General features: G+C 38.8%; 1 protein-coding gene and 1 long non-coding RNA gene across 5 annotated transcripts in view; one reads left to right on the forward strand and one right to left on the reverse strand.

Annotated features, from left to right (window-relative positions):
- Positions 1 to 376: 376 nt before the first annotated feature.
- LOC128311811 (uncharacterized) overlaps positions 377 to 22,766 on the forward strand; it is a 101,570-nt gene continuing 79,180 nt past the window's right edge. For all 3 annotated transcript variants that reach the window (XR_008290429.1, XR_008290428.1, XR_008290427.1), the window contains exons 1-4: positions 377 to 968; positions 1,323 to 1,395; positions 10,195 to 10,317; positions 14,556 to 14,666. This is a non-coding gene — a long non-coding RNA (uncharacterized LOC128311811). The remainder of the gene's footprint in view (positions 969 to 1,322; positions 1,396 to 10,194; positions 10,318 to 14,555; positions 14,667 to 22,766) is intronic.
- Positions 16,037 to 22,766, reverse strand: part of NELL1 (neural EGFL like 1) — an 862,696-nt gene continuing 855,966 nt past the window's right edge. For both annotated transcript variants that reach the window (XM_027072989.2, XM_027072988.2), the window contains 3 exons: positions 20,466 to 20,642; positions 17,864 to 18,088; positions 16,037 to 16,476 (listed from right to left, as the gene is read on the reverse strand). In XM_027072989.2, coding sequence (XP_026928790.1) covers positions 16,426 to 16,476; positions 17,864 to 18,088; positions 20,466 to 20,642 — 453 coding nt within the window. In that variant the 3' untranslated portion in view covers positions 16,037 to 16,425. The remainder of the gene's footprint in view (positions 16,477 to 17,863; positions 18,089 to 20,465; positions 20,643 to 22,766) is intronic.

Raw genomic sequence — 22,766 nt, forward strand, 5'->3', positions numbered from 1 at the left:
AGATGTGTTATCTTGTTAAATTTAATCTTTCTTCATTACAATGTATTCATCTGTGGTTATAATGTCCCCTCTACTTAACTGCTGCATCCCACAAATCTGAACATATGGTATTTTTATTAAGTTCAAAATAATTTTAATATGCATTATGCTATCCATTCCAATAGATAAGATGCTCTTACTTCAGCTAGTTAGAAATAGTTTTAATTTATAAACACATAGTAATGTTTTTAAATTGATTTTCAGCCTAATTCCATGGTTGTTCAGACAATACATCACATATAAATCCAATCTTTAAAAAAATTATCGAGACTTGAATTATGAACCAATGTATGGTCAATTTTGGTAAACATTTTGTTTGTGCTTAAAAAGACTTTGTGTTCTGAGGTTTTGGGATACCATGTTCTATATAATTCTTTTAAGTCTATTTGTTTCTATACCAAACATTTTATAGTTGTCGCACCTGCTTTGAAGGCTCTTTTCCTATACCTTTGCATGGACACTGCTTCATTTCACTCAGACCTATGCTTACAGATGGTCTCCTCAGCCAGATCTTCCCTCACTACCCTGTGTTATTTTTCTTGAAGCCTGAGAGTACATTATGTCTGTTTGCTTATTATCAATCTCCCTAACTGTAATAGAAACTCCTTGAGGCAAACACATCTCCCCTCTTATTTACTGTGCTACTGTGCTATCCCCAACACCCCAACACTTGAAAAGTATTGCATACTTTTCAATAAATGTGTTTTGAATGATTAAGTGAATGAATTAAAATTAATACCCAACAGAGAACTCACTATGTATGTATGTATGTATGTATGTATGTATGTGCATGTAAATATCCATAGTATAAAAGCTTAACCCCACTTTTTTCCTTCAGTAGATTTGGCATTGCTCACATAGGCACAGGTTAAATATGGAGGAGGAAATGGAGAATAAGAAGATTCTGTTATAGAGATCATCTAAAGCAGGTATTCAATAAATATTTGCTGTATAGACTTTTTAAAGTTTATTTATTTATTTCTAGAGGGAGAGAGACCTGGGGCAGGGCGCAAGAGATAGAACCCCAAACAGGCTCCACACTATTAGCACAGAGACTGAAGTGGGACTCAAACTCACGAACCATGAGATCGTGACCTGAGCTGACACCAAGAGTTGGACGCTTAACCCACTGAGCCACCCAGACACCCCTGCTGTATGAAATAAATAAAATTGACACCAAAGAAGAATGAAAAGAAAGAGGAAAAGGAAGGAAGAGAGAACAAGTTGTAAACTGAATAAAAGATGACACTGACAGGATGATACTTGCTGTTCCTTTTTTGTAGAAGCACCTGAATTCTTTTGCCCATTTACCTGCTACATCCCAAGAGAGAAGGAATTACTAATATCATTAGTCAGGTAAGAAAAGAAGCTACATGCATGCAAAGCTCAGTCCTTTCCTCCCTCCTTGCATTTTGGCACTAGTCTCCCTGCAGACAATGTGCGTTCTATCCTGTTTCTTCATGCATTGAATTTCACAGTGGCAAGCTCTGCACGTGTGGGAGATCTGATTTTGTCCAAAACCACATGAGTAAATCTACTTAATTCTGGGAATTAATTTTATGAAGCCACTACTGCTATGCACCCAATTCTCCAAACAGTTCTATCTGAAATAATCTAAAATTTTAAATCTCTTTTTTGTTTCTTTACTATTGTTCAGTTGCTTCCAAACTCAGAGAACAGTTTCAATAAACTTAGGATTCTCTATAGTGTATTTTCACTGATATGCATCAGCAGTTATAAGGTATATCTTTCAAACAAGACTTTCAAAATGACTGAAACCGTGAATTTCTATAAAAACAAGACCAGACTGAGAAAGCTGAAGGAGGAAGCAAAATAAGTTCCTGTTTCAGAAATTCAGCCAATTTGCTATGTCAGTCTTTTCCCATTCCATTAATCAACTATGTTAAATGTCCTCAAGCTGTCTACACAGGCAAAATGAAATGTAGTGATGCAGCAGTTACTCATCTAGCAAGTTTAGACATAGAAAAAGACAACACACTAAGAACATAACAGGGATTTGCTGGAACAAATTACTCTTTGAGTTCTAAGTTATCCTTACAAATAGTCTATTTCTAAATAAGTCCTTCATAGAGGCTTCTGACCAACTGGATTGGAGAAGACTCTAGTGAACTAAGCCATTCAAGACATGCTCATCTATAGTAGCGAGTATAAACACAACTAGAAATGAAAGTCTTTGGAAGTAAAGGATAGCGTCAGGTGGTGGTCCAGTGTAATGCAATGCTAATAAGGAAGTTTGGTAGGAGGGCTACTTCATGCAGACTTTTTCAATCAGAACTTTTAGTGACAGCAGTATCACCAGGGGTATTACAAAAGTGTAAATGTAGCCAAATGCCAAATTTTGGAGGAGACAGAGAGAGAGAGGGAGAGAATCTTTTACTAAGTCTTATCTCAGACACCCTGTGGTCTCTTACATACTGTAGAAACTGTTCAAGAAGGCAGCTAGCTCTCTGTCTAAACATGTCAGTATATTGTCAATCCTGCAATAGCAAGTGCCCTCTAACTTTCACTCAGGAACTATGTTTTTCTTTTCAAATATATGCCCATATGAAATGTTACATGATTTGCCACTTTAACATGACAAAATTTAAATCATTTCTGCCACGAATAGTGATGCCCTTTGGGAATCTACTTTAGAAGTTGTGGAGGAAATACATACAGAGGTTAATGACACAATATGTCAAACTGTGTCGTTGAAAGTGAGACTTAACTTCCTTAGATCATTAAATTTCTTTGTAACTTGTATCACTGGCAAATGTTACTGGCTGCCATCCAAGGGAAAGGTGACCCTGTTTCTTTCAAAAGTGTGCATAATGGTATGGTGTGTCAGCAACCATATCTTTGAAAATAGATGCTTGAGTTTTACTATTTATGTGCTGCACAGATATGTCATATCTGTGGTTTTATTGAGAAAATGGGCTGATGGAGCAAACTGGTCAATCAGCCCTTTGGGGAACCTGCCATTTGCTGATTTGTTCTCACAGTCCTCTTTGGTCCTTCCCTTGTTGCATTACATTTGCAAACTTCCTTTTCCCTCTGACTTGTAGATAGGTTGTATTAAAGGGAAGCATCAGAAGACTAGCATGTAGGAGGAGAGAAGCCAGGTTTTTCTCTTGTCTCTGCCTTGAGCAATGTCCTCTGTCACTCTAGCTATCACCAGACAGGCTTTGTGGTTCCTATTCCAACATGGCAGCCCCCGCCTTGCTTCCGGCTTCTGCCAGTTGGCCCTGGTTCTGGCCCCTGCACTTTGCTAACACTACGTCCTCTTGTTATCCTTCCAAAAGCTTCCAGATGCTGTTAATCTCTGATTTGGTTTCCTCTGTTTAGCTTCAGAGTTATTCCAACACATGTGTAAATAATCTCCTGTATTAAATTCCTTCTGCTGGAAATATCTAAAGTGGTTCCTATTTTGTTTTATTTTGTTTTTCTCTCTCTGGACCCCGATTGAAACATTCAGTGATCAGAGGAAAAAGGACAAAGTGAGGTTGGGTAACATAGTGGAAAAATAATTTAGGTGAACAGAAGAAGCAAAATTGAAAAATTATTTTCTAGTGTAGGAAGAGGAAAAGCATAATGGGGTCTCTTGGTCAGTTAAAGTTTAACTCTTCTGGTAGATTCATCCCAAATCTGCCTCTTGGGAACTCTGCAACCTTAAGGAGTATTATGTAATCTCTCTCTGCTTCAGTTTCCTCATTAGTAAAATGGAGTTAAAAATAGTACTGCTGCCAAAGGTTTATTGTGACCATTAAGGAAATTACCAGCAATGCTAGTTCATAGCAAGACATTAATAAATGTTAGTTACAGTAAGCCCTTTTACCTTTTTAGTGTTGTAGTGACACTTAGGAGCTCCTTGGTTAGTTTTAGTTTATTTACACTGCAAATAGATATTGAAATTATCTTCTTAAGTAAGGAAGTAGAATAATACATGAATAGAAAATTGCATAAAGGAATAAACACACACATGTATGCCTGAAACAATTAAAGAGAGAATAAGTGCATACGTTCCCTATCTTCAGAGACAATCTTGGGAATACAGTTGATTCTTCAAGTACACTCTCTTTATCCTCAGAATGAAGACTGGAGGGGAGACGATCTCTGGCCTGTTTACTCACACCTTCCTCCATTATTTAAACCTTCATGCCGCTTTTCTTTCACCCTTCCACTTAGTCAAAAACACACTTTCTAACCTCAACTGACAATATTCTGCTAGAGCTTTTACAGCCTTAGAAACCCAAAGTAGCAAGGACATAAGGACAGAGGCCAAGGTAAGAAGAATGTATTGTAAAGGACTATAACCGGAAAGTTTCGTCAGTCTTTTTTGTTTGTTTGTTTTTTCTGGGATCACCTGTACTCTGCTTTCCATAATGTTGCTTTTTCTTCAAGTGTGCTTGACCTGTCATTCTTTAGTCTTCTTGGCTCCTTTATTTCAAAAGACCTGAAGCAAAATTCTAGAGTATTTAACACTTCTGTGGCAGATGCTCATGGTCCAGGAAGTTGTCATGGTCATCAGGATCTTACTTGAAATGTCAACACTGAAGTATTTTTTCCCATTTTTAATTTCAAACTTGGATTATGAAATCATTTTTCCTGCTCATTGTTCAACTCTTTCATATGTTCACAAACAAGACCCTCCAAAACTTGGCCCCTGTTTCCCTCTTCAAATATCCTTACCATCTCCCCCCACTTTCCATTTCACAATTATGTCCCAGAAGTATGGAACCACCTATGGATGCCACTCTACCACTCTCCCAGGTATTCTCCCATGTTATTCTCATCTTCTGGAACACTATTTATTGCAGTATTCCCTTGGATATTTTCATCTCCACCCAGTCCTTTTAAGGACTTCTCTGACAACTTTTTACCCAAAAAGGATGAGTTAAGGTTTCCTCCTTTCTACTCCCTTAGCATCTTATGGTGGCCTCAGTTGCAACCCTTAGCACACTGATTTTAAAGTCCTAGTCTATAACCCCTTACACATTTTAAACTTCTTCAGAAACAAGGGCCATTATTCCTTCATTCTCTTCCTTTCCTGATCAACACACAGTTGGCACATAATAAATACTTGTGGCTGCAAACCAGGTCAAACTTTGTGTTCAAAAAATCTTAGCCCTAGAGATTCAATCTACAATTTCCCCCCTATAATGTACACAACCTGAGTACTTATTTTTGTTGTTTCTTCCTTAAATTATCTAAATAATTCTATCAGGAAAGGATAATTGAAGCATCTCACACCTGTGCTTTTAATATTATGTGAGTTGCTTCCTTCCTCTAAAAACAATACCTACACTTTATCAAATCTATCTCTGGGAAATAATAGTCATTTGTTGATTCTTTGCCTTATGACAATGAGTATTAAAATCTGGGAGGGAAAGGAAGTGACTTACCTGTTTCAGTCACTCATTGGGACTCTTTTAGCAAGCCTTCATTCTGAACTCTTGCATTTGGTTGTTACCAATCTCCATGGAATATAGTTAAGTTGTGAGCACTCAGTGGCTACTGGCTGATCTGACTTGACTGTACCACTGCAATACAGACCACCTGACAGCCTTCATGGACATGAACACATACATGGCAAGAGCTGGGAGATTTGTGGAAGCCACCAAAATAGGGAAAATTTGAATCAATCTACTCAGTCTCATCTGTTGTTCAAAACTCTCTTCGTCCTGTTATTTGAAAGGTGCCACCAAGCATATTATTTCTTCAGAAACTCCTTCCATTTCTTAAGTGTGCAGAGGAATAGGGTGTTCTGCATATGCCTTCAAAGGTTAAATGTTTCTTTCCTTGAAGGTTTTCCTAGGGAAACAATACCCAGCCTTTTCAGCTGCATAATATTTGTCAGATCAAATGACTTCAAATTACCTGACTGCTCTTCACCATTAGATTTTGGTCCTTCGGCCAGTAGGTAATCATTTCCAATCATTACCTACCTACTGTCGTCTATTGACAACACACCCCTTTATCATTGTTCCACTGCCCTACACAGCCTGACAGCAGAATTCAAGTGCAGAGCAGTTGTAAGATTTACCTGGCTTGTTAGCAGTTTGTCATCCTTTTAGAATTTTTTCCTCCCTCAAAGCACCTTCAGATGTTTAAGTTACTCATTCATATCCTTGGAGGGAGGAAAAAGAAAACTGGGTAAGCTGTGTATTTTCTTGATGGCTCATCAATATAGCTAAGATGTTTTGAACTCTCAAGAAAGGCATAACTCAATTTCTGGCCAGCAATTTATGCAGTTGCCTAAGAGGGTGAGGCAAGAGAGGGCAAGGCATCTGAGGGCGTCGTATGAGAAAAAACATCAAAGGAGATTTTCCAAATAACTACTATTCATTGAGCACCTATAACGTTTATGAACTTCATAAAATCCCTCATTGGTGTGTGGTATTAATCCCCTTTTTTGGTAAACAAGGATGTTGCTTTTTAGACAGGTTAGTAACTTGGTCACAGTTGACTGGACTAAGAAGGGAAAAAACTGGGATTCAAACCCAGGCTTGTTTGGCTCCAAGACATATGCTTTTTCCACTTTGTCTTGTGTCTCCCGGGTATGGTTTGTCTTCATTATTCTTCCGCTTGTCATTTTGTTCCCTACTCTGTACGGTGCTGGTGGCTTCGTTCAGACTCACTACGGCATCAAAATCATGTGCTGTGACTTCATCCCCTTGCACCAAACTCTCTTGTTAGACACCTCTTACCTTATAACAGTGCAGCACATCTCCTCAAGTGTCAGCAAACTTCAACTGATGCCATTTCTTTCTTTCTTCATTCTCTGTTGCTGACCCCCAGTCTCCTACACACCTGCTGACCGCCCCCCGATTATGCTACCATATCTTCAGGAATGCCTTATTTGTCTAGTTCCAACTGTACTGTAACACCACCACCAGTTACTGCTCATGCCTTGCTTCCCAGAGCTCCTTAAAAATAGCTCGCCTAGTCTTTGTCTTAAACATTAGCAAAATGAATGCCCAGCCTTAGGAGCTGTTTTACCCAGCAATGTCTTCTTCAATAGTGTAATGCTGTGTATTGTACCCTTTTGTCTGGAAGTGACTTCTTTTTCCTCCGAATGCCTGTACCTTGCCATTTTCATTCCTGTTTCCCCAGATAACATTGTCCAAAATAGGTGTTCAGTAAAATAACATTCGATACCTAGAATTCATATAAGTTCATAAATAATTGAAAGGAAAAGCATAAACTATTGGCAGCTGGTTTCTTAATGAAGAGAGTTCTTTGGAGCCAGATATATGCATGTGCTCAGGGGGGACATTCTCAAGATACTACAATTCCCATTGTCTTTAGTTTGGGGGCTCCAAAGCTTGAGCCAGATACACTGATTTGTTATATGAGCATTTAAGCCACTTCATGCTCTCACTTTTGCTATTGTGCATTGCATGGGAAGTTCTCAAAGGCCAGTTAAACTATTTTCTTGGTCTGAGTTCCCCTGTTTTACTCTTAAAGTTTGAATTTTCACAATATATCATTTCTTTCATGCTCCAGACAGTGGGCATTTTTTTTTTTTTTACTAGTTTTACTAGTTTACTAGTTTTGCCCAGAGTGATTTCTCGTCTTTTCTTAGATTCCTATGTAAAGTGACTAGAAAGATAAATCTCCCCACTGAAAGGCAGTGTGATTAAACCATCCAGATCCAGACTAGAAGGGCAGATGATGAACAGGCTTCTGCCAGGGACTGGACAGCTGGATGCATTTCACAGCTCACAATGCAACCCTACTCATGAGAACAAATGAAGAGTCACAGGTTTGCAGGAAGGCAGAAGCAGGATGGTTGCAGACAGCTGAATGTAACTACCCATCTTCCATAGAAAGTGAAAGTGAAAATTAATAGCTGTTGAATCTTGGAGTGAGATGGCCTTCTAGCCATGCACGTGCCAGGCATAGCAAGGTCCTACTGCGAATTACAGTAAAAATTGTGGTCCTACTAGAACCAGAATGCATCTCAGGTCTTGTACAACCCAGCCCAAATCACTCAGCCTGACATAAAAGGCTATTCTAATCTTTACTTATGCTGCCTACTTTCAGTACCCACTCTCCTCCAGCCGATTTCATTCCTTGTCCTTATTCTGGGAAAACCTTCCTGTTCCTAATCCTTCAAGACAACTTCAAATCTTCCTTTCTAAATATTTCCCAGCTACTCCATATAGCTTTAGTTTCAGAAGCACAGAACCCCTACACAGAGCTGTGTGTTATAAAACATGTTCATGTCTTCATTTTCTCATCAGTAGAATGTGGATCACTATCCCCAGGCTTTAGGAGTGGTTTAAGTATGAAATGAGACAACATTTGTGTGCCACTTAGTACCATCCTTATTAGATAGTACATTAATTCTATATTAGTCCTCTTCTCTCAGCTCCAAAAATATAGAGCCTGTTAGGTTGCCCATTAAACATTAATTTGATAATTAATTAAAATAGGTTTGTGAGTCTATTTCCTGGTACAAAATGCCTACATTTCTTCACAATGCCCAGAGATGGGTTCTTTTAAACTACCTTTGAATGAGATGAAGGGAAGAATGTGTGATAAACTATAATTTAACCAACACCACTGCACAATCAAGAGAGGAAATTGATATGCTATAGTGCCATCAGGTATACTAGGGAGATCTGTTACCTTGGTGGGAAAAGGGAGATATTTGCAACACATACTCACATACAGGGCTTAAAGACCATTAGTCTCAAGCTTTATCTGGAGTACTGTTAAGTCTGAGAGAGAAACCTGAAATTGACTTTCACAGAATTAATGAAGATTTTACGATGTGCTTGAAATTCCAGATAAATATCTGACGGACTATTTTTTTGTTGTATGGTCAGAAGGTTTTTCTTTTTCCAGAAGTCCTTTTTAAAAAGAGAAATGAGCATTTAGCTGAACTTTCTACTTCTTAATTTTTGCAATGTTGTTGATGGACTGTGAATGGACACCAAGTACTATCCAAGCATTATTGACTAAAGCCAAGCATCCATGACCTCATCATTCCCTTAGTTTTTATAATTGCCTACTGGATTCCTTTCATGGTTTTTTTCTCCCTTAGACCATAAATTTAATTTTCTGCAGAAAATAATTACTGGAATATGTAAGTTCCAGCCTATTGGTCCTTTGGACACTGTAGATGGAAGGGCGTCTTCTCTAAATGGGAGTGAGGATTACACAGACATCGTTCTACCCCAGTGCATGAGACAGAAGGAATCACAGCTCTTTGACACATACAGGGGTTAAATCAAGATTTGTTTTCTGGCCTTCTTGATCAAAGTGTGCTAAACTGAATTGTGGCTTCCCAAAAGTTATGTCCACATTCTAATCCCCAGAACGTGTGAATGTTACCTTCTTTAAAAAGGGCGTTTTGCGGGGTGCCTGGGTGGTGCAGTCGGTTAAGCGTCCGACTTCAGCCAGGTCACGATCTCGTGGTCCGTGAGTTCGAGCCCCGCGTCAGGCTCTGGGCTGATGGCTCAGAGCCTGGAGCCTGCTTCTGATTCTGTGTCTCCCTCTCTCTCTGCCCCTCCCCCGTTCATGCTCTGTCTCTCTCTGTCCCAAAAATAAATAAATGTTGAAAAAGGGCGTTTTGCAAGTGCAATTAAGGGTTTCGAGAAGAACTCCTGTGTTATTAGGTTGACCCTAAATCCAATGATGAAAATCCCTGTAAGAGACACCTAGAATAGAGACAAACAGAGAAGAGGAGGAGGCGAAAATGTGGCCAAGGTGGCAGAGAATGGTGTTGCAGCCACAAACCAAGATCAAGTAGAGCCATATGAAGCTGGAAAAGGCAAAGGATTCTCCCCTGGAGTCTCTGGAGGGAGAATGGCTCTGTTGATACTTTCATACCTTTTGCCTTTAAAACTGCGAGAAAATAAATTCCCGTTTTAAGACACCAGCTTTGTGATAATTTGTGATAGCAGCCACAGGGGACTCATACCCAAGGCTAGTTTTAATCTGATACTCTCCAATATCACTTTTCACTCTCTTTGATAGCAAAGAATTTTAAGTCTGTTTTATTTATACTGATTGTCCACATTTTTTCTCATCCATTGAGTAACAGAGAGAAATGACAAACATTTCTTTCTCAGATGTACTGCAGCTGCCAAGATGCTCTGCCATTGTTAATGAGAAGGTATTCTGTGTTTCTCTTTATCTCTGCAGATGACACTCCAAGAGCCTGCCAGCAGGTCATATGCTTTCTGCTGCCATAGCCTACCTGGGGCACCCTGGTCTGCTAGGATTTGTCAGGTCGTGAATCAGAGTGAAGCTGGAACCGGAAAGATTGTGAGTCTAACTGTCTTGTTCCTCCACCAAGCGCGACAACACTTAGTCATCGTCAGTGCACTTGTGTGAATTAATCCATATCTGTGGCTTGGGAAATGAAGAGTTTTGATAAAAAGTAACATATTCCTATTTTAAGCCTTCCAAATGAGTACTTTCTACACACGCATCATTGGTTTCAGAAATGGAAATATTTAAGATTACAAATGATGCCTTCTAAAAGGTAGGATGCTGATATTCCACTCATTTAAGAAGTGTTCTAGTTCCAGTAGAATTGAACTAATCAGCAGAAATGTCAATACACACACTTTGCAGAGGCAGATATAGAACACACCAAGGAAATTCTGGGGCTTAGATACCATTCAATGCCATACGATTAAAGTGAATGATAAATGGGAGGGAGGGGGAGAGGGGGTAAAGAGAAAAGCAACTGTTTTGCTGACCTATAAATTCTGAAGTAGCATTAGTTAACTGAAGGGTTTCCTGTGGCTCTCAACCAGAGGTCTGTGACAAATTGATTCTACGAGCTACATCAGTCCACCAACATGTTTTGTATGTCCTGAATTCATTCTTTTAAAGTTGGATTCAGAATTTAAGACTCATAACATCACACAGTAAAATCCCAATTTGCGGCTTCTCTGAATAAAGTGAAAAGCCTGGGTCCATATAGTCGACTATCAACAATTGGCTCACAATCTACTGAGACCTTTGAGATGCACTATTTATGTCACTGTACTCCCTCCAACTTACTCTGGGTACTTTTCTACATTGTCCCCAATAATAGTTGAGGTTTAAAAATCTGATTAAAACCTTTGTCAGTCTGATTTCTAGTGCAGTGACTCATTCCTTCAATGCCGTTTTCAAATTTTATGTGTAAAATTATCTAAGAAAAATTCTTCCCTGTCCCACAATAGAATCATTAAAGCTCTGTTCACAGACATGATTGAAGGTAATACTTCACCATTTGTAAATATGGAATGTAGTACCCCAGATTTTTGTTCTGTTTTCTTTACAGTATCTTCATTTCCCAAGCTACATGGTGTTTGATGTTTTGATCAAAAGAATATATTTTTATTTTGCATTTAAAAGAAGTATTCCCACCTCCCTCCTTTATATTCATTTGGCTCTTTACTAAAGCAATAGTGTGGGGTGCCTGGGCAGCTCAGTTGTTTAAGCATCTGACTCAATTTCTGCTCAGGTCATGGGATCCATGGTGACAGTGTGGAGCCTGCTTGGGATTATTTCTCTCTCTGACCATCTCCCGCTCATGATCTCTCTCTCTCTCTCTCAAAATAAACATTAAAAAATGTAAATGGGCAAATGAATAATATCAGAAAGCAGACTATACGCAAGATCGCCTTTCAGTGCCAGATTTTGTAGTATTCTGATGGGTGGGTGGGTGGGTTTGTGTGTGTGTGTGTGTGTGTGTGTGTGTGTGTGTGTGTGTGTTAACTTTAAGGAGTACAGTAAAATCTTAGATTGCGAGTAACTTGCTGATGCTTGGTCTCAGGCTCTGGTGTCTGGCATAAATAACTTTTAAGAATGTTGGAAGGTGCCCACAACTGGAACTACTGTATTTTTTTGTCACTTCAAAACACCTATGGATAGTCCTTTGCTTTTCCATACAAGAGTAAGCTTAGGAATGCTTTGCTTCATTCTAGGCCAGGCTGCCTACAGATATAAACCCTTTCCTCTGCTGCCTTATTGACAGTTACATTAAATACAGTATATGACAAGAGTTTATTGTATACAATGTCCCCCATGCAGAAAAAGATTCCATTGAGCCAACAGGTAGCAGTGGTTCTATTAGTGATAATGAAAGTCGTCCTACACAATAACCCTCCTCTATCTTGTCTCCCTTAAACCAGCCATGAAGGTTTTCAGAGGTAAGTGCAGGTTAATTTATTTTGCTTTATATTTTATATGTTCTTATTATTTTGTATTATATTGCAGTATTATAATCATTTTTATATGAATATTTTGGAGTTGTGGAATGAGTCATCTGAGTTTCCATTATTTTTTATGGGGAAGTTCACTTTGATATACAGGTGCTTTGGATTACAAGCATGTTTCTGGAATGAATTGTGCTCACAAAAATTGTATTTTAAAATTTTCCTATAGAGCATGAGATTGGGTAAAATGGCTTGTTACTACTGTGGGTTTAGGCATGCTGTCAGGCTTTTAATTAGAATGTTTCTCAGTTCTTAGTACCTGAATTTCATAAGGCAATATCACAATCAGGAGGAATACAGAACACAGAGACAATTACAGATATTGAAGTTCCTCAATGATTGTCTTTTAATGTCATCCATTTAGAAGGAGTAAGAAAAGCTCACTTGAAAATGAAATGTGGGAAAACATTTGGGGTCATTAGCAGGACAGCACAGGGAAAACCGTGTGGATTGGGTGGTAGCTCTAGGTCTATGATGAGTTATGAACTCTGGGCAAGTCACTTAACCTGAGTGTTGGTTTCATCTGTAGAGGTGAAGATGAAGTTCAGGTCAATGACTTTGAAACCGTGCTGTTGAAGTTTGTGAGCTATGGTGTGGCATGTGTGAAGGGGTTCTCAACCCTTGCTCCAAACAGAGAAACTGCTTTTACTGAATTTTTATATTGGAGCACAGAATACATTTTGATTTTTCAAACAGGTCTTAGTGCTTAAGAACATTTGAAAGCCACTAGAGTGGATTGTCTCCACTCTCCGATGATAACTTTTTGATACTGTAAAAGATGATTACGAATTCAATTTTTACAATTAATTGAAGATGTACTCTATGCAAGGCACTATGCTGGATGGTATAAGATGAAGATTGTACATAGGCTAGCCTATATAGTCTGTTAAAAGTCCACAATAGTGACATAAGCACAGAAGTGTAAAGCTCAGAAGAGGGGAAGTCTGGTGATATGTATGTATGTGTGTGTGTGTGTGTGTGTGTGTATATACACACACACATAGACATATTATATATGAATATAAATATTAAAATATATGCATTATAGGTCGCACATGAATATATATTATATATTGATATTCTACTTATATATAAAACATAATACACATGCATATATGCATATATTTCATATGCAACATAGATGAGGTAAATTTTGTTTTAATAGATTTATCTAGTTCATAGAACTTTCATCTCCCCTCATATTCTACTCTCCTGAATCACAATGTTTTGACACTACAGGTAATTGGAAGGTAGCTAAACACTTATGTATTGATCATTGTTTCTTACCAGACTGTGTGTTAGCTTCTTGACCCTTGTGGTGGAGCAGACAATGGTTAGGGTCTGTAAGGAGGCAGATCTGTTAAATATAGTTTTGTTTCATTAAATGGACACCCATTTTACATTCCACATCATAGAACAAGACTTAACCAAATTCCATCAAGAGATTTACCACATTTTTTTTTAAAAGTAACTTTTTTAAAATTTCTGAATCAAGAAGGTATTTCAAGCAGTTATTTCAACTGGATCCCCTAATAGATTCAAAGATCCTCAACACCTCTAAAGGCTCACATAATGGTGAACTTTAATGACAATTTTTTTCATCTTTATTTTCTGAGCAGAGCGTAGCGGAGTATCTTATGTATAAAGCACTCAATAATTTTTGATAAGAAAATGTCATCAATTATTTGATAGGAAGCAAACCCCTTATAGATAGGAGCTGGCAGTAGTGTAAATTGTGCTACTAAATATCAATAACATGTTATCAAGTTGGCACAGGTTACATTTACCCACCAGATCTAAAATGAAACGAAGAAAATACTGACATTTTAGGATTGTAGTTGTATAAAAACAACAACAAAAAAAACCCCTATTTTAGGATGAGCCATCAACACTGATGGCTGTGCAATAAAGACAGTGGTGAAATTTTGAAAACTCATTGGTAAAAATGGAAACCCATTCTAAAATACACAGCAGTGTTAGTCATTTTCTTTACCAGAGGCTGGTGAACTTTTTCTGTAGAGGGCAAGACCAAGTGAGCCACGAGGTCTCTGTTGGAACTATCAGTTCTGCCATTCTACCTCTTCAGCAGTAGAGAATGTATTAATGAATGGTCCCTGCTGTGTTCCAGGGAAGTATAGAAGCAGATTTAGCACCAGGGCCATAATTTGCCAACACTGACCTATACAGTTATGAATGATTCTTGTAAATGTCTTAGTTTTTCCAATGAAAATTAATTTTTTAATTTTAATAATTTTAAATTAACATTTTTTAATGTGATTCATTTTTCAGAGACAGACACACACAGAATCTGAAGCAGGCTCCAGGATCTGAGCTGTCAGCACAGAGCCTGACGCAGGGCTCAAACTCACAAACTGCAGGATCGTGACCTGAGCCATCCAGGTGCCCCTTAAGATTTTTTTTTTTAATACTGGGTCATAAATATTTTCTTTATTATTTTTGAGAGAGAGAGAGAGAGAAGCAGAGAGCAAGCAGGGGTAGGGCAGGGAGAGAGGGAGACACAGAATCTGAAGCAGGCTCCGAGCTGTCAGCACAGAGCCTGTTGCGGGGCTCAAACTCGTGAACCACAAGATCATGACCTGACTGAAGTCGGATGCTCAACTGACTGAGCCACCCAGGCACCCGTATTTTTAAAAGAATCATTTTCAAGTTTTCCATTCCATGATTGCATTTAAGGAGTTAAAGGAGAGATATCTTCTAACTTACCACATTTTAACAGTAGTTGTCAAATACAGTATTTAAACTATTGACATAATTTAATTCACATGGAATTAATTTCATGTAGTGAACTCCATCTTCGCAAAAATATTTGATATTGAGTAGAATCTCTGGCAAATATCAATGAACAATGGTAATCTGAGCATGTCATCTTTAATGAATAATTTTATTATTTTGGGGGATTTAAAATATTGTTAGCATGAATGACTTAACATCTTTTTTGATACTAGGAAAGTGAATAAAACTTCATGAAACAACTTGATTCAGAATAATAATTAATTCAAGAGCCTTAGGTATTATAAACCACTATGACGTGATTTAACTGAAACTACAACCTAAGTTTGAATTGTCAGCTCAGATAAAATATTATTTACACATTTTATTCGTTTTGTACCACTCAATAACTGCCAACTCTTAAAAATATGCTGGTGGCTCAAATAAAAACATTCACTGTTCTAAAAGAACTATTGAACATACAAGTAACTTTTCCTAAAGGTGCATCCTTCACCACCTGAGAGGTGGTGTGGTCTAGAAGAAAATAGCACTGGGCAGGCATTAGGAGAGCTGGCCACCAGTCCCAACATGGTATAAGTCAACCAAATAAACTGTTGCTCAGGAGCCATTGATTTACTATTCTGTAATGCAGGAACGTAATGTAATGTAGGAATTACACCATTCACCTGTGCTAGGATGATAACTTGAATTAATAGATATGCAAGTCCCTTGTAAGTTATCAATTTTTCAGTGCCTGGAAAGGTGGTAAGTATTGCTGCTTCTAAATTGTGACTTAAGCTTTTGTCTTATTTGCAAGAGGGAGGAGAAAGTTCTTTTAACAATAATTATATAATCATGTTTGTGGCCTTGCCCCTCTTTACTATATCAGAATTTCTTTCACCTTGTTTAAACTGAATGAGTAAGCATCTAAGTGTGTTCAACAGTCTGAAATGTAAGTATGATTCAGTTAGACTCTACATACATTCATCAAAACATTTCACAGGGGTCTCGATACTCAGTATGCAGTGGATGGGACAGAATCACAACAGGCAACTTTATTTGTAGAATTTGATCCAAAACTCAAGAAAAAAATAAAAAGAGCCGAGTCTCTAGTACACAAAATAAACCAAAAAACACATCAACATTTACCATGAGATCATTTAAATGTATTTGCAAATGATTTGATGAGGGAAACGTGATTTACAACACGGGAAACTTCTTATAACAACCATGGTAGGTCACCTAGACTAGGTTAGCAAGAATGAACAAAGTGATAGATCCAAAAGGCAACCCCCAAACACCTTCCTCAGATGGAGACTTTGGTAATTGTGGTAAAAAACAAAACAAAACACCAATTCCTGTTCTTCACCATGCTGGATGGTCATTTCGTCCATTTTTCTCCCGCAATGATGAGTCCATTTTAAATACTTCAGTTATTATGAAGACACTCCAAATCCACAGAACAGCAGACACTTCCATTCTGTGCATCAAGACAAAAGCGTTAGCCAACTGAGACAGGGGATATAAATCAATCAGCAGTGTGCATTTTCATATCCAAAATGACCATCTCCATTTTGAGATAAGCTCCATGAATGCTACTGAAAAACTACCAGAAAAATGCTAGAGGAGGTGGGGGAAGGAAAGACATAGGAGATCCTCTTGAGTCCCTTTGCTAGCTCCTGCTGGCAGTGCAAGTTTATACCTCCCAAACCATGTTTGGGAATTCGTCCCCTCTTAGTCACCAGACTTATTCTAAATAAAATTGTTTTCAAAAACATACCCCTCAAAGATAATTTGTCATTGACAAAGCAAATCAAAAGTAGAAGAACATGAAGGCAACTCCAAAATGGGTTCCAGAAAGGTTTGCATAATAGGAACAGAGTCTCTCAGTGGTGACTATGAAGGGAACAGTACATATTTAGATATATAAATTAATGGAAATTAATGTTAATATACCTTGATAATCTCCCTAAATGAATCTCAAACCTGACCTCAAAGAAATACTAATACATAACACAGGTCTCCACATCCCCTGGTCGCTAAGTTTACTGGGGCTTGAAAGTACACACGGGACTGTGGCTCTTTTGCTATGTGCAGGTTGATATGGGCCTTTTCCTATTGGGGCTGAATTTAAAGATGATACTTTCCAGAAAAAAGAAAAGAATCCACCTTTAGAATAGCCATAAAGAGATGACTTGGGAACCTTCCACTGATAGCTGAAACTGAGCCAGGATTTGACAGAACCGAATAGACTAATATTTTAAATGTGCTTCATCAGGAGAATCTTCAATGTTTTGGCAGAGATGGCTGCCTAACCCCAGCTTCAAGTCAGCTGTAGCCATAGCTCTTCTCAAGCTTTGTAGGGATGAAGCGGTCAGTTTTTAATATCAAAGACGTATGAGGATCGCTCATGGGAATTCCTCCAAAATGACAGGAAAATAATCACAATTAAATCCTGCGGCAAGGGCTTCAAGTCCCCGCATTAGATACTGTGATAATTAAAGCAAACAACTTCATAGAGCACTTTCTTCTAACACTGACAGTTTCATGAAAGGGCTTATAAATTTTTCCAGCATGAAAAAGAGATCTTTTTTCTTTCTTTCCTTTTTAATATGCAGGTCAAAATAGCTTAAATCAGCCATAATTGGACCTAGTGTCAATTGTTAAAATTCTGTAATTCAAAGGCAAGAGAGAGGACTGTTTTAGTCCATGTTCATTTGGAATTTACTTATATACACAGTGTGGCTCCGATCCACTCAGACATATTAACCTCCCTTGAGATGGAAATGCCTGCCTGTGTTTCCATCATGCCCCTCAGAACCTGTGCATTCAGAAACATCAGGAATGAACCTCCCGCATCCAATTACCTTGCATTTGCAAGTTGTGCAGGGAGATCCAGCCATTGTCCACACTGCGCCGCTCAGCCTTGAAATGCCATAGCTGTCCAGACAAGTTTTTCTGATGTCGTAGGCAATGTTATCAGCCAGGCAGGGGTCACTGACACAGCGGGGACAACACTCCCCTTCCAACATGGCTGTGTACTCACAGCTCAGATTGGGGCAAGTGAGTGGCCAACAGTCTACCTCTCCTTCCTGTAGAGAGAGAGCCAGAAATGGTTTATCTTTATTCTTATGAACAATTATGCTCCCAAAGTCCCGCCGGGGGTGGGGAGGGACAGTAATTATCATCACTGTCCTCACTGTATGTTTCTACTTCCACCTTTATGGGTATAATGTGCTTCCTCCTTGAAGAGCTCCTATAGATTAGATATCACCTCCTCCATGGTACTTTTGTTGACTGTCTATACTGCAGCCTGAGAAAGAGGCAGGTCCACATCTGTGTACCAATGGCACCCCATAACTATTTTTTATCATCACATTTATGTTCCTTATCAGTACAACTCCAGATTAAGTTTTGAGCATTTAGGCTTTGGGCTTGTTTCTTTATCTCCCTGATGCTTAGCACAGTTTTGGTAAAAAAAAAAAATGCTAATTGAATGAACAAATAAGTGCATAGGTGGTAAGGTGATGGCTAGTGTCTTAAGAGAAATTAACTTCTCTTAAGGTCAAAGTGGAACCTGAAGCACTGTAATATTTCAACAACATCATAAACTGAGTTCTTAGTATCAAGTTTAAAATTGAGACTGGGAGAACTACTTCAGAATGGTTTTGAATGTGACATTTAGCTAGTGACATCACTAACATGTAGCAAGGTATTATAGTTCAGATGGAACCTCTGTGTGTTTCAGAATCTGGCAACTGTGGCTCCCCTGAGCTGCCTATAACTATTTCTCTAGCCGCCTCTTCAGTTATCATGGAAATTCATTATAATTTATGAAAACTCACGCCTAACGATTTGGTCAGCTACATAACAGACAAGGTCTATCATGCTCACCATTATATCATCCAGAGTCTATTTAGTAAATATGACCCACAGTATACTCAAATAATTATTAAGCTACATGTTCAACATCTTCAGTTTTCCCAGGAGATATTAGCCTTAGGGGCTAGGGATGGACATGGAAACACTTCTGAAATTCAATGAAAATTTCATGTCTGAAATTAATCCCAATTCTTCTAAGTGCCTGATGACTGACTTCTTGAAAAAGAAATGCAATTTTCCAGACTGATATAGTTGTGTTGGGTTCAGTTGCCCTCAGATGGGAGCTTGAAAAAAAATGGCTTTGATTTGAATATATCTGAATTCTACTCCTCAGCATTAGGGGTGATTCAGAAGAATGTATTCTACTAAGATGATCTGCACATTCACCAGGAGACTTTAGAAAATCTGAGAGAAATTTACAGTACAATTTCTCTAAATGCTTGTTTTCATACAGTATTCACGGACTAAATCACTAATATTAGAAAATGTTAAAGTATGGAATGCTGCTTATAGGTTCTATTACAAGTAGACTTGGTTGTGACTTGGTTCCAATAGTTATGACTCCCTCAAAGAAGGAACATAAGATTCACTAGGATTATATAGCCTAACAGTCTTTGCAGCCTTTGAAAACTTTGTGGTATGATTTGAAAGAGAAAGAACTAGGTCCAGAAATTCTTCGGACATTCTCAAATCTGATTATACCATTAGTATCTTTATATGAAGATCCAAAATTACCTCTACTTGTTCTATATGAAGGTTTAGCATCTGAAACATCTAGAAATGTTATCAGTAGTGACTTCTGTATGCTAAGTACCTTCTATGTGCCATGCACTGTATTTGCACTTCACATATGTTCTCTCATCTTCCTAACAGTCCTACAAAATTGGTATTCCACTTGTGTACAAGGAAAGAATGATCAGTGCAAGGTGAGGATTTGCCCGAGTTAATAACACAGAGCTAGCAGGTGGGAGAAGCAAGACTGAATTCTAAGTCTCTATGACTCCATCCCTGATATTTCTACCATGTTCTGTTATGTCTCCTATTGAAACTTTTAATGGTTAGGTCCCAAGAAATCAAAGATTTGGCTCTTTAAGAACTACAAGTCCCGGTCAAGGCTTTGAAAGTTTTCTATCATGCAGAGATTTTGCTTCATCTGGATTTGCCAAAAAGTAGGTGTAAACTAACATAAGTTGAGCCAAATCTGACCCATAAACACATTCTTTTAGTCTTGTACATTGATTTTTTTGTTTTGTGTTTTAATTCCAGGACAGTTAACATGCACTGTTATATTGGTTTCAGATATATGGTATAGTGATTTCAACTATTCCATACATCACCCAGTGCTCATCAGAAGTGCACTCCTTTGTCCCCGTCAGCTATATCACCCATCCCCCCACCCTGTCTTTGTATATTGTTTTAAATAGTAGAATCTGAATGTCTTTAGGCAGAGCATATGCCCCGTAGTAGCCACAAGACTCAAGTTTCCTGAATAGGATCAAAAATAGCAGAAACTAAAACCCATAAGCAACCGAGTTTGCAACCTTTCCAGAGTAAAAGGAGAAAACATTCTAAGGGAAGCTGACATACCAGACACCGGCACTGCTGGCAGCTATGAGTCCAATTGTCGCCGCTTCGATAGAGCTTGTGTCCATTTTGATCTAAACATTGGCTCGTGACCCTGGTGTCACACTCTGGGCAACAGAAAAGGTCAACGCTTGGATTCTGGCAATCACAAGCTGTCCGTCGGCAGAAGATCTTTCCATCCTGTTTAGAGATGAGGTTAAGGAGGTTACATCATTAGGGAAACAAGGTGGCTGCACTAGGAAAGGGAAACCTTATAAAAAGAGCACATAGGAAGGATTTCTTAGAGTCCAAGTACTCCCCTGTCCACCTTTCATTTTGTTTAAAACAGATGCACGTGTGTGCACTCACACATATACACACCCTTGTCTTTCCCTAACTTTGCCTGCAGAGCAGCTCATGTAAAAATGGAGATATTTCTGGGGAGCCTGGGTGGCGCAGTCGGTTAAGCCTCGGACTTCAGCTCAGGTCACGATCTCGCGGTCCGTGAGTTCGAGCGCCGCGTCGGGCTCTGGGCTGACGGCTCGGAGCCTGGAGCCTGCTTCCGATTCTGTGTCTCCCTCTCTCTCTGCCCCTCCCCCGTTCATGCTCTGTCTCTCTCTGTCTCAAAAATAAATAAACGTTAAAAAATGGAGATATTTCTAAATTCAAAAAGTCGTATGTTCCTTGAAACTCTTTTTTTCTTAAATGTTTCCAAAAAATTACATTTCTTTTTTTTATTTTTTTTTTCAACGTTTATTTCTTTTTGGGACAGAGAGAGACAGAGCATGAACGGGGGAGGGGCAGAGAGAGAGGGAGACACAGAATCGGAAGCAGGCTCCAGGCTCCGAGCCGTCAGCCCAGAGCCCGACGCGGCGCTCGAACTCACGGACCGCGAGATCGTGACCTGAGCTGAAGTCCGAGGCTTAACCGACTGCGCCACCCAGGCGCCCCCAAAAAATTACATTTCTAAGTAAAATTGCAATTAAACCAAGGATTTAAAAATGCATATATGTTCAAGAACTCGTTTAATGGGAAAACTATGCTCCTGTATTTTTCCCAGTTTACAATGATACCACCAAATGCATTCAAATGTATTCATCTAATTTTATCTCTGTCTCAACTCTGGGAGGAAGTCTGACTTTACCCTTTTTTACAGAAAAATTAACTGAGGCCAAGAGAGGCTAAATGACTTTTCCAGTATGGAGTTAAAGATCTCTAAGGAGCATCACCAGGGCTTCTGGTTTCAAAACAATTTTTCTTCTACAAGATAGGCTTTAGGCTATTTATTACAAGGGGCTATATCAGGTGACCCTTACACCCTAGGTGTCCAAATAATAGGCACAGTACAATTTCTGGAGTAATGGCCCTGAACACTCCTAAAGACTTGAAGTTCAACAGCACTCAAACATTAACACAGTACATTTGCAGGGGTGCCTGGGTGGCTCAGTAGGTTAAGCCTCTGGCTTTGGCTCAGGTCATGGTCTCATGGTTGGTTGGTTCGAGCCCTGTGTTGGGCTCTGCGCTGACAGCTAAGAGCCTGGAGCCTACTTTAGCTTCTGTCTCTCTCTCTGCCCCTCCCCTGTTTGTGCTCACTCTTTCTCTCTCTCAAAAATAAACTACAAAAAAATGATCGTACATTTGCAGCATGCACCCATTATACATCTGTTGCTTACAATAACTTCTCACTTCAGACAATGAAGACGCTGAAAATGTAAGACGTGTGGCCACCATGTGTGGTTATGACTGCTTTGCTGAATATTTAAAAACTAAAGAATCTCAGAGCCAGGACACATAACCAAGCTTCCTGGGTCTACACTTGAAACTTCTCTAGAGCAACCATATCAAGTCATCAAGCCTATGCTTGAAGTTCTCCAGTCTCAAAGAAGCCACCGCTCTATGGAAGGCATTCAATGTATATATCTCTGTTCATGTATGAATGTTAAAAACTGGACTTCTTGTTGCCTCTATCCACTGATATTTGTTCGCACTCTTGCTAATCACAGAACTCCCAATCCCCTCTGCCACACTTTCAACTCTTCCGTTTGTAGAAGAGAGCATTATGTTTCCACTGAATCATCTCATCTCTGGATTATCTCTTAATTTTTTGACTAGTGCCACTAGTTTTGAATCCTTTCATTGTTATAGTTGTCTTCTTCTTCAACAGTTTAAGTATTTCCAATATAATAGTAACAATACTCTACCTTGATTTTAACATTTATTTTGTGCCGTACATTGTGCTGTCTTTTATATGCATTAGCACATTTAATCTTTTAAGGTTATTTTAATTTTTGAGACACACACACACACACACACACACACACAAAA

The sequence above is a fragment of the Acinonyx jubatus genome, chromosome D1, assembly GCF_027475565.1.
Source record: "Acinonyx jubatus isolate Ajub_Pintada_27869175 chromosome D1, VMU_Ajub_asm_v1.0, whole genome shotgun sequence".
Classification (NCBI taxonomy): Eukaryota; Metazoa; Chordata; class Mammalia; order Carnivora; family Felidae; genus Acinonyx; species Acinonyx jubatus.